The sequence below is a fragment of the Mizuhopecten yessoensis genome, unplaced genomic scaffold, assembly GCF_002113885.1.
Source record: "Mizuhopecten yessoensis strain PY_sf001 unplaced genomic scaffold, ASM211388v2 scaffold5181, whole genome shotgun sequence".
Lineage (NCBI taxonomy): Eukaryota > Metazoa > Mollusca > Bivalvia > Pectinida > Pectinidae > Mizuhopecten > Mizuhopecten yessoensis.
The window spans coordinates 257,658-270,562 of NW_018405920.1; the positions used below are offsets into that span (position 1 = coordinate 257,658).

At 33.9% G+C, this 12,905-nt stretch overlaps 2 protein-coding genes across 4 annotated transcripts in view; one reads left to right on the forward strand and one right to left on the reverse strand.

Annotated features, from left to right (window-relative positions):
* Positions 1 to 915: 915 nt before the first annotated feature.
* On the reverse strand, positions 916 to 11,140 carry LOC110450332 (zinc finger C2HC domain-containing protein 1C-like). The gene is made up of 4 exons (XM_021497804.1): positions 11,015 to 11,140; positions 3,996 to 5,068; positions 2,552 to 3,169; positions 916 to 2,284 (listed from the first exon to the last, which is right to left on the reverse strand). Exons 2-4 carry the CDS (start codon positions 5,052 to 5,054, stop codon positions 2,033 to 2,035), a joined length of 1,929 nt encoding a protein of 642 aa, XP_021353479.1. The 5' UTR covers positions 5,055 to 5,068; positions 11,015 to 11,140; the 3' UTR covers positions 916 to 2,032.
* A 209-nt stretch (positions 11,141 to 11,349) lies between these two features.
* The window catches only part of LOC110450333, a 21,099-nt gene continuing 19,543 nt past the window's right edge, over positions 11,350 to 12,905 (forward strand). For all 3 annotated transcript variants that reach the window (XR_002462966.1, XR_002462965.1, XM_021497805.1), the window contains exons 1-2: positions 11,350 to 11,442; positions 12,197 to 12,554. Coding sequence is in view for 1 of the 3 variants with exons in the window: in XM_021497805.1 (XP_021353480.1) it covers positions 12,328 to 12,554 (227 nt within the window). In the remaining 2 variants the exon portion in view is untranslated. The remainder of the gene's footprint in view (positions 11,443 to 12,196; positions 12,555 to 12,905) is intronic.

Here is a 12,905-nt window from a genome sequence, read left to right on the forward strand (position 1 = left end):
AACAATACTAAGTAACAATCTCACCGTTTGTCCTAGTCATGACACGGACGTGGATTACATAATTCGAAGTCACCTTTTCACCAAAAAATAAGGCAGACGATAAACATAATTGATAAAAATTATCGAAGAAAAACTTAAAAACTAATCACCTGTATGGCCTGTACTTAAATTCATTCACATGCAAATGAAAAAGATATATAGGCACCGTGACATACTTCAAAACACGTCACTTTTAAAGCTTTTAATAGCATAAAAACAAGCACTATGTACACTTTCCATATTAAAAATCATGGAAAAAATACTTCAAATTAAAGAAAAACATTTTTTCAGTGACAAAACAGAAAAGCCTCTACAAAGTTATTCAACAACAGATTGTGTGCATCCGAAACACTAAACGTGCTAAAGAAAATCACTTAAAATATGCAATTATGAGCAAATTATCTGAACCAAAAAATATTTAAAGATAAAACAGTAATTGAGATCTTTGATTGATGAAAGTCTAAATAGAAATTTAAAATCAACAAAACAAAAATTAGTTTTTAAGCAAACTTTGAATAACAAAAAGCATCTGTGACTCGATCAAATCACGTAGAAACTCACGTAACACTATAAAGCAAGAATAAGTCCTCTACATCAGCGTTCCTTGTCCGCGATGTTCTCAGCTTAATTGCTTCCTTCGGCTGTCTTTAGCCGAGGGGACTATTGTTTTTTTTTTATATAATAGCTATATTTTCAATTATAGTATATCATTTCTATCTTCTTGTACAATATGATGTATATGTACATGTAACTGTTCTGTTTCACTGTGTCTTGATAAAGGAGCTGATCGCTTCGAAAATTTGACAACCTAAACTTGTCCACACTGTTGGAATTACTTCTATGCCCCAGATGATAGTATAGATATATACTTAACATAATTATACAGCAAGTACTGTAAACTAAAGAAATATAAATATATATAGGACTACATTATCAATAGGCTGATTGTAGCAAGTATTGAGCACTTTAGTTTGTCTTTATAGCCAATTGTTCACTCTGTGATGCAATTGGTTCCTACAACCGGTCACCAGGGCCCAGTTGTTCTAAAGGTGATTAGCTTAATTAGTGATTCGCACAAATTTCAATTTTTGTGTGATTTAAAAACGCAACAATTGAATTAATTATAACTTTTCAGATATCATTTATTTACTAGAGTGAATTTACATGCAAAATTGTGAGATTTTACCTTTTTTATTAACGGAATTATTAAAGGTTGATAAAATGTCGTTAAATAGTGATAAAGCTAACCTCCTTTTGAACAACTGGGCCCAGTACTTTAGAGACAGCTAAGTCTTGGGAAAAACCTACGGGCATCATTAATTTTACCAGAATCACCAGAATCTGACACATTGATACATGTAATGATATCAACTCTTTTAAGAAGGAAATATGATTTCTTTTCAATATTTTGATCGCCATCGAAAAAAAGGAATTATAAAAAGATTCTATAATTGACTAAGGAACTTTTCCTTTTATTTAGGAATTGATAGTTATATAAACCTTCTTACAGCTACGAGATTCAACCTTGCATACATTTCAATTATACATATAGCCCAATTAATCACCATGTAAATTCAAGTATGCAAATAACATCCACTCTTATATAGGAAATATAATACATTTATATGTATCGGTTCCCTTTACATAATCATGCGATTATTTTATTTTACGAGGATTTTAAAAGGTATCTTATGAAAACAAAGCAGATATGGGGTGCTACACGATCCCACGAGCCTTCATTTTTCACAGGCGTCCAGTCTCTATTTGAAAGGTTTCCAATCACAGACTAAATAGTCCGCAATCACTAATTTAGCCCCTTAATTCAAATTATGAAGTCTCACAGCGATGAATAGTGCCACACCATTGCTCAATTCACAGATGTCAAGTCACACGACCGATAAAGGTACTTCTTTTCATAGGTGTCTAGTCAAACAACGAGAAGGGTGATGCAAGACCCCTTGAAACAACGGGGGTCTAAAACAACGGGGGTCTACTATTTCTTTCTTTTCAACGGTGCCGGTTTTGCCTTGATGTCCCTACACTTAGGTATGTGCCGTTCTGCTGCTGATTCATTGTATCTGCGGTTGCAGTGAGGACACTGAACATAGTCTGCATTTTCTGCTGGAGGAGGGGGAGGTAAGTTACTAAGACTACCTCCCTCCTTCTGTACTTGGGCCACTTTTCTGGCATACCTTATGTTATTAACAAACTCCTCGTGTTGCTTCCTCCAGTTGCCCTTCTTTCCCTGAAATTATAACAACATAATTTTAATGTACACGATCATGCTGAATCGTAAGACAATCTTCAAAACATTTTCAGTAAATATTTATCACCATTTAATATGATCTTCTATCACATTTTTGCAAATCAAAAATAATCATCATTCAAGAACTGTTATTCGTTCATAATGTTTTTATTTACGTTTAGGAACTGTGAACTTTTTCTTATTTAAACCAAATGCGTTTAAAGCAAAGACTTTCTACAAACAATATAAACAGACATGAAAACTTACAGAAGGAGCCCGTCTTTTGGGGACACCATTCTTTCCTACATATTTCTCCATTTCCGTGCCTTCAATCCTCATCTTTGTGCCATCCAAAACTTTACGTTTCTTTGTGAGGTTACCACAGGACGCTCTGTGTTTGTCTATTCTGTCAGCATTGAACTTACGACCACAGTTAGAACATTTCACTTGTTTCATGTGTTCAGTATCGAAAGCACCTTCCATACGAGCAGCCTGCTCGAACAAACTCAGATTTCCACCTCGAGCAGACGGTAGGGGTTTGCTGTCATGAACGCTGTCGGAAGACATAGCTAAGGGATTTTGCTTTTGTGGGGGTCGGCGGTTGATTGGCTTGCGCGTTGGTTTCGGCTGTGGAGGTGGAGTAGGTTCTGCTCGGTAGCTTGACATGTGGGAAGAATATCCCTCGCTTCCATTATCTTGATATTGACTCTCGTATCTTGTACGTGACTGATCAAGTGCCTTGCGATGCTGTTCTGCTTTCTTCTTTGCTTCTTCTTCCATCTCTCTTCTCTCCTTTTCTTCCCTCCTCCGTTTTTCTTCATCTTCTTTCATTTTCTTTCGTCTCTCCTCTTCTTTCCTTTTACGCCTTTCTCTTTCTTTCCTTTCCTGCAAGCAAACAGTTTTTTTCCCAGTTTTCACTTATAAATATTAAAACCCCGTTAATGGCCTTAAATGTCTTTCCGTTTAGTAATTTAACTTTACTTCATGTATCTTATTAATTGAAAAAATACCATTATCTGTAACACTAAAAACATATAACATTTATGACATTTTAAAACAAAACCTATAGAAAAAGTATAATTTGATTTCAAATGAATATTTATATTTTGATGTTAAGCTTCCATTATTATTGCAGATTACTAATCAAAATCACTTGCACGGTATTCGTTTTGAATTTTTATAAATATCAAGGAAATCTGCCGAAATACGCAGGTACACATTAACCTGGCAGTGGTAGCAGTATCCACCTCCTTTCAACAACATTGATTCTATTTGTCATAGGTATAACAGACATACAAGAGAAAGATATGATATCATCCAAGACACATTGATTGTATAGGATTTTCTGTTAATTAAAATTCTCAAAATAGCAGAAGATAGTCCCAGTGATGCATCAGAAAGTAACGTTTTCTACAGACATTTGATTGGCTATCACAATCGCATGTCAACCTCTAATTCTGGCGTCAAAATGAACTTTATCATCAAAATTATATCATTACGTAGCAAAATTATATCATCAATACAGTGACAAGTGAAAAATGGGATTTTTCATTGATTGTTTTATATGTTCACTGTAATTACGATATAATATTGATTGAACTGGTAATTTCCAGACCTCCATGATACATATTGTAATAAAACTATGATATTGGTATCTGGCGCATACTTTTCTAATTTTAAAAGTTAATGTTTATAATTAGTTTGAACTGACCTCTTCCTCCTGTGCAGCTCGCTGTTTTCTGATTCGGTCAAGCTCTGCCTGTTGACGTGCAATTTTGTCCATGATCTCTTTCTGTTTTTTCTCAATATCCATTGATGTTTCCCGCTGTGTGTTTGCCTCAGATTCGTTCTCCTTCTCGTCTTCATACTCAAACCCGCCACCAATCCCCCGTTCTGGTGGCTGCTGGTGCCTCCTCAATCTATCGGCACGCTCCTGGTCCCTGTCTGACTGGAATTGTTGGAAGTCAGATATCTTTGTGGTCTTTGCTGCTGTTGCTTTAGGCGGGCGCCCTCCATAACCAAAGGCATTCACTTTCTGTCTCTGAGTATTTTTTATGTTGTTTAGATTCGGCGGCGGGCTGTCACCATGAGATAAATCATCAATAGGTGCACTTTTTGGCATTTGGTCTTCATATGCTGGCCTCTTCTCCGAGTCTTTTGTTCGTGGTCGACCATGAATTTGTGGTTTTCTTGGGAAAAAGTCATTTTCATGTGAATCTGTACGCTCTATTGGTGCTAGGGGGTTGGATTTATCTCGACCTGCACTGGACACTTTCTGGTATCTTTTCTTGTAACCATGCTGACCACCTGAGTTTTGTCGTTGATTACCTGGATATTGTTGTCTTTGGCTGTTGTTAAAACCAATCGAATTGTGTCTACTAAGTGTACTGTTTGGTGAGTTATAGTTAATGGGTGCCACAATTTCTTTTCGCTTCTGCTGATAATGCTGATTAATGGACGGCATATTATTCAAGTTGCCATTCGCTTCCATTTCACGTCGCTCTCGAAAGAATTCCCTTGCCATGCCTTTAGACTGGACACGGTTGAGCGCACGCTGTTGGTTATCTTGATACATATTAATGAGCTTTTCTTCTTTATCTTTCATCATCCGTTGTTGATACTGCATCTGCATCTGTTGTAAGCGGGATAGTTTTTGTTGACCCCCGTCCATGTTTGTCGGTTTGGCTTTGTTGGAATAGTCTGCGTTTTGGTATTGGGACGAGCCTCTATACACAGGCGAGCGGTCCAATACACTACTGCTGCTAATCATCTGGAGGGTAGGCACTGAAACAGAAACCTCGCAGTTTATAGCAAATACAGGAGACGCAATTAAAAGTGTTCACATACAAAAACACAGAATCGCGAAACATATTTGATGTTCACAATAGTCATCTCGACGGTGGTCAAACACACAATAGTAATGGTGACAAACTTGAAGCCACAAATACATTGAAATCCCATAAAGGTGTCTGAATTACCTGTTAATTACTTAATTACTGCTGACATACAATGTTTATTGAATAACTGAAAATTGAGTAATTGTCCCTTAAACCGTCCCATTCATTTGAATGTAATATAAACAAAGGTGAAACATGTAATTATAGCTGTTTTAATATACCTTAAACAAATGATTAACTGACCATGCTTTTCAGTACTACATTTGTAGTGACTTCATTCATTACGTTTTCAGTAAATGGCCATAAATAATAAGCCATCATGTTTTCACAACCTTTAAAAGTCATACCCCATTATTTTTATCATAATCATTAAAATAAAAATTGCAACACCTAATAGTTGTTCAATAATAGATAAAAAATTATATATAATTTATCGGAAGTTATAAAATAATCTTGTACTTCTTTCCTATATCTGATCATTTGATAACTATATGAAACTTGAAACAACTCAGCTCACAAGGGTATATTAGGACAAATAATTGAAAAAAACATCCATAAAACCACACCTTTTTATGTCTGGCACAGCAAGAATGAAACCTTTTAGTATATCATAATCAGTTATTTTTGGATAGATACAAAATAATACTGCACACCTGAAATAATGCATACCTGAAATTCAAATCTTGTTAAATACCCAAAAATTGAATATTTGCATAATGAAAAATATTTGGTATGTAAAAAAACTTTTGGGTATACAAAATTTGATCTTTGGTTATGTATGCAACAATATATGCAATTTGTCATTTTGATGCACTTACTGGCCATATTAATGCCTTTTAGTATAGCAAGCATCTACTCTTCTGAGGTTTAAATGACGTTCATGTGTTGTTTTTAGTTTTAATCTAGTAAAAAAGGTTTTCATTCATTTTATCAACAATTCATAATCAATTTTGAAAGTATGCATGCAATTGTAAAATATGTCCAAAACATTTATATGCTAATATGATCACAGCTACATGTTACTAGGGAGCACAAATACACATCAATTTCTTTCTTTTTTTGATATCTTATTTATCGTATTTTATTCTTTAAAATTACAGTACATCATGTATATCTTAATTAAGAAACTAGTCAGTAGAAAATATTTACTTTTCACAAGAGCAGGCCCTTAATGTGATATTTTTTTTCTCATGAAGAAAAGAAACATGAATAAAGTAAGGAAATTTAAATAAATTTATGAAACTCGTCACAAATTTGTCATTTTAGCTCGCCAGATGCTTGCGAAATTGAAAAATTCTTAGACTCGTTACATAAATCTCATATGAAATGGAAGCTCATGTAAGATCCTATATATCTACACATTTATTACTGATTCAGTGATTGTGAATTAATAGCATCATTAATTAATATCAATGTCTTATTTTTTATTTAATACAATGTACCGGTACACACCAGAAAATGTCATTGGTTTTATTCAGTCAATTAAAAGATATGCCCAGTTGATAATTGAGCATGAGTGTTGTATATAAAAAGAAGGAACCTGACATTATTCCAGTGTGCTAATCTAATGATACCAAAGCATTCACCAATAAGTACAATATATTGGAACACACAAACCAATCAATAATATATATACTATACCCACATAGTAGTGTAATGTCCAAACTCCATTGCAGTAATCCAAAAATGTTCTAAGTATGCAAATTACTTTAAGATGGATCAGTGTGTATATTTCATCTCAACGACTTTCCAAATATGACCATAATCCCAAGATATATCTACGTGTATGGTCCAACACTTTCAAATGCATTCAGTATAAGTAAACACAGCCTGCTAAATCTCAGTCTGCTTATCTACGTCAGGCAACGATGAATGATTGATATGTTTAGACTACTGTTGTGTAGAGAAAGCTTATCTAGCCAGTACTACATGCACATGCTCCAAGTCTCTGGAGAGATCATTAACATTTCAGAAATGGACATCAATGCTACAGAGGAAATTGATTCTGTGGTACTGGATTGTTTCAAGCGCCACTAAATACATCAATGATTCAGGGGTTCATGTATAGGCTAGTGTTGACTTGTTCAGAAGATTTTACGATCATCCTAGTAAACACTATTTTAACACCAGGCTAGCATGTATATGTATATCTGTAATATCTAGTTAAACTGAATAATGTATTCAAAAATCATCAGTATGTCTTGAAATGTGTTTATCTCAGAAACACTACAATCTAATGTAAAATGTGTTTTTTCTTGATTTATGCATCAATTTCTGTTAACTTCATTAACAAAAAATCTAATTATTCAAGCGATTTTGAAAAGGAGGCTTTAGTATTTTTAATTTGCAGTTAATACAGCTTTCATGAATATTCATCACCAATTAATGAAATTCCAAACTTTTAGGGAACAAATAGGAAAAAAATAGATAAGTAAACAAATATAAATCTGGCAGATAACAAGGGAGACATGTGTAATAATTGAATGGAAAAATCAACAATTACAAATACCTTAAAGGAATTCACTATTGAAAATAGTTACCAACATGGTTCGTGTTACCTTTTCTCATAACTTTTAATTTGTAATGTAAATGTGTGTTCAAATATATTTTTACCAACCCAAATATTTATTATCGTTAATTTAATTAAGATTTCTTTTTGAAAACATATAATTGCTTTTGTGAAACAATTAACCTTTTTTTTAATTCTTCCAATCATACACCTTTTACTTTTACTTTCTATAAGGGACGTATAACATTTGACATGTATGTATTTTTTATCAGGTGGCCTGTTATTGTTAATGGTTGGGCAAGATTTTCTATTTTTGTGTTGACAGATTGCTAAGACAATGAACAAATTAAACAAACAATCTTCTAGCGTAATTCGGTATTCTTGATACACATGTATAAGCTTAGTCATATTGATATTTACAAACTTAACATGCAAAATCAACTTGATGCATCTAATTCATTCAATGATCTAATATTACTTTAAGGTTTAAACTGTTTTTAAGGTTGGTTTAATGGTCTTTTTAGGCTTGTTTTATTTATACTTATTATAGCATCTGTGAGGGAAATGAACAACTACATACAGAAATATGGAAAATACACAATAACTGTATTGTTTGTAAATAAATCGGTAAGGAATAGACACTCTAAACTGATGTATATATCAATTGTTATAATATTATTTAAGAGCAAAAATTTGAACATGAAGAGCATGTTAATTTTAAAACATTGACTTCAGGCCTGGGCTAGTGGTTCAAGAACTGTTAGTTAATAAATGATGATTTTAATTGGGGATAAATCCTAAATATAATAGCTGTGCATCTCCCCTAAGATTGAATTACCAGATGTAAAGAGTGATTTTTTTTGTATATTTTTTCCTTTTAGGTTTACCTTAATCCCTTAACCCCTTTGCATTCTGTTTGCATTCATATTCCATATTTTCTCTTTATTATTTACTCTACATGTGTTCTATTATTCCATTTTCCGAATACCAGTTTTGATCATTTCTCCATATTTTCCCACATTCCTATTAGATCTCCACAATCTTTCTCTTACTTCTTTTTTCCTAAAATACAGAATACTGTATAGCAAGATAGTTCTGTGGGGATGATAATTTTGCAATTTTTCTGGTCAATCAGGTTCGCAATTTTAAATATGATCTGCAGATTAATAGGACAAGCATGAATTGAGCTGTGATGATAAACTTCATAACTAAGGTTGTCATGAAAAAGTGAGCGTATGGTTGTGATGATTCATATACATAAAGAGCAATGATGTTTGAAAATAGGTTATATCACATATCTAATAGTGTTATTGTTGCTCAATATGCTATCATAAAGCCTATTCATTTGATAGTTCGACACTTGATATGCAGAGTGTCAAATAAGCTTCTATGCTGTAACACTGTCAAAAATTTTGTTTCTTCACATACATGTTAACATCGCAAAACTATAATCCATGTAAATTAAATTTTCTAATTTTGTGTCAAAATCACAAAAATTGAAGCCCTTCATAAATAACCGGTTATACAGTAAATGTGGTAATCAGTCTCCAAATACAGTACTCCCATCCATATTTTTTTGAATGATGAAGACAGAGAAAATCTGAGGTACAGAAAGCAAAGTGATTTAATAGCAATTAAGATTGCAAACTCCATTTCAAACAGAGAACACATTGGGCGCCATTAACATTAGAACACTACAATGGTCAGTCCTTAGATATATTGGTTTGAAGATATTTCAACACTCCCAAATGGATATATGACACAACATCTTCAGAAACTTGTAGTGACATTCTGGCGATATCGCCGCAACTGCACCAGAACCTCAGTGAACATTGGTTAACATTGGATTTAATATGCTACAACATCACCAGAAACTGTGGCGATATTGCCAGAAACCTAATTTGTATACAATATCTGAACACAAGGCAATCGTGTGCCAGAGACTGAATATTTCTGGAAGGGTATGAAAAGGGTTGAGGCTCTCCGAGTGGAGCAAAAGAGACAAAGTAGCTAAAGCGGTTCTGCCTTGAAAAATTGTGAATTTATTTATAATCATAACTAGGAGATTAACCAGCATTTATTAAATAATGAATCACTGGATGAAGTATGCCATTAGAAGAGATGGTAGACAATTAATGCCCTAGCATTAACATTTGAATACCAAATATTTGATCATATTAAGGAAGAGAATTCAATGTTCATGCTATCATGGGTAATCCTGTTTTTTTTTAGGGCAACACATATTTTAGTTATTTTATTTTTCGTACGAATAACCGTTACCTACCTTGTAATTTATAAAATTGTAATATTTTTTTTTTTTTGTTTTTTTTTTAAGACATATCATTTTACATAACATGTTTTATAATGGAATCACCTATATAAATTACTAGTGTCAAAACATGTATTGAGTACTATATGAAATTGTTATGTTGTTGTACCTTTTTACCAAATAAACTTGAATTGAATTGAATCATCAAACTTTTCGTTATTAAAGCACATTTTCCACCCTTTATATGAAAATTTTGTTATAGAGTTCATTGAATAAGAATTATATGCCGAAGGGGACAGGGGTACGTACCTATATAAGTTTTTTCAAGAAGAAAAATTATGAACTTTTATATGTACCTGTCACCCTGGTAAAATACTAGCCGCTTCCTTACTGACTCTGATAGAGCGAATCTCTAGCTCATTCAGTAGTAATTAAGCCAGCTAGGTTCCATTGAAAAATAATGACCTCAGAGTGAGTGTTTCATTAATTGGCTCCCATGTAGGGACCTAGGAAATATTAACAAATATGCTCTGCGATACTTTCACAAGAATCGCTATGACCCCTGGAAAAGTTTGGATGATACAACGTTCTTTCCTTGAGGGGGAGTATATGTCACCCTGGTAAAATACTAGCCGCTTCTACTGACTAGGCTTGAGATAATCTCTAGCTTGCTGCAGTAAACTAATACTATACTGTTATCGTGGTTATCATAACAGTGACTATTCTGAAATATGACTCATGAGAATTTCATTCCATAAAAAATATTATTAATAATCTCAAATAAAAAAATAAAATGTGACATGTTACACTGATCCAGATCCAGATGACACATGGCATATTTAGTAAACAAAATAAAAAATGATGAAATGCATGTGGGACGTTATTCTGGTTGCTTAAGTATCAAAGCACGATGAGTAATAGTTAAATTAATGTACAGTACTGTACAGCTCCTGTGACTTTTGATTCACAAATATTATCCACGAACATTTGGTTTTTAGTCAACTAATGATTGAAATATACTTTTGATAGGAAAGACAAAGTATGCTTGAACTTACCTTAGTATTCAGAGGTTCATTGTTTGTCAGATGTTCGACAGTCTGTTACTAATACCGGTATCGTGGATATCATAACAATGAAACGCATCAATGATCGTCGCCATATTGTTTATCGGCTCCTGACAACCAAGATTCATACACTTCAAAACAAAGTAGGTCGTAACTATATTCTAAAAAAATGCGTATATGTGTAAACAACTATCAGATGAAATACACATGAATTATTATGCTGCATTTACTGAAAAGAATTCCGTGTGAACAGCTAACTTTTTTTTCGACGATACCCTTAATTTCATTAATGAGTGAAACGGCTTAGTAACCGAAAGTAACCGGAAGTTGCTGACGCTAAAATCTCGCGCGGTCTATCAAACTAAGTGATAAACGTCAAAAATCATGTGTTCGACTGAACACTCTATTGATGCTTCATGGTAAGACTTTTCACTTTCCAAGTTATTTGTTTTAATCCAATAATACACCCAAACTTATTATGAATATGTTGAAATGCTCTTAAACGCATTATGTCATGATTGTGATTTGGACACAAATATGACTTGTTAGCTAATTGCAAAGTGAAAATAGAACCTATCACTTCTACAGAATGCACTTTACAATTGTATATCATTGTCAGGATTGAAAGATGTCATTCATCAAGTTGCGTCAGTATGTACACGATTCTCTGCAGATTGTAGAAATAAACTGATGGAAAAGAAAATGAAAATGTACTGTGTATATATTTAATTGCACTCGGATGACGTTCCAAATAATTCTTTGACATAATTCATCTTCTGTTAATTAGGCCCTAGTACACCCTAATCATTGGCACTGTTAATAATATTGTTCGTGAATATATTGCAGCATACAAGCTAGCCAGAGTTTTCAAAGGCTCAAAGTAAACAACAGATTTTATTTTACTCTTTCACAGATATATACACATGTATGCAAATGTGCAATGTACAGGTTGATGTCACAACAGATGTCTGTCTGTCAAAATGTCAAAAATTCTGGTGTCAAGGCAAGAGAAAAGTTCCAAATGTACAGCAGAACAGCCAGTCATACAAATGTATAGGTATCTATTTGCTTTTGTGCAGTGCCAGTGTACGATCAGTATTGTTGTAAAATATAAGCCTGATACTTGTGCAGATGTTTCTTGTTGATATCTTTATTGTCAGATTTTTGTTTCAGAATTACTCAACCAAGGTTCTGAAAATAATCAGGATGATATTTTCACGCTGACTTCTTATAACTAATGTCACTCAAATATGAGTGTAATATGATAAGTCTGTGACAGTAAACAAACAACCCGTGTGAGAGTCATGGCTGGACATGTCATACAACCTCTATCCCCGGGAGTGAGGTCTTACCTGAGGACAGGTGTGGCTCTCTGTAGTGTCGCCCAGTGTATGGAGGAGCTTGTCCTAAACTCTGTTGATGCTGGTGCTACATGTGTAGCTGTCCGCATTGATCTATCCTGCTTCAAAATCCAGGTGGTTGACAACGGAACAGGAATGACCAAGGGTCAGCTGGAACTTGTAGGCCAAAGGTAAAAAGTCTATTTATATATCACAATTATTTATCTAACCCAAAGGGTGAGGTGAGCATATCGTGACATACATCTATATGGTGTGGCATCTGTTAAACATTCATTTACAGCTTTCCATTTTGGAATGGATGAAAGAATGCTTACTAAAGCAAGTATTGAGCATCCATAGGCCTAGGGAATAAATGTTTCATGGTTAGAGTTTATTTATCTTTGGGAAAGGAGGGCAGGGGTCTATGGGAAAGTAGCAGTTTGTGGGGTGGGTATACATGTGTGTTAAATCTTTCAAATAGGATAAACAGTGACACAGAGGCTGAGTCTAAGACTAGTTAATTTTCAGCTGGAATGTGGGGC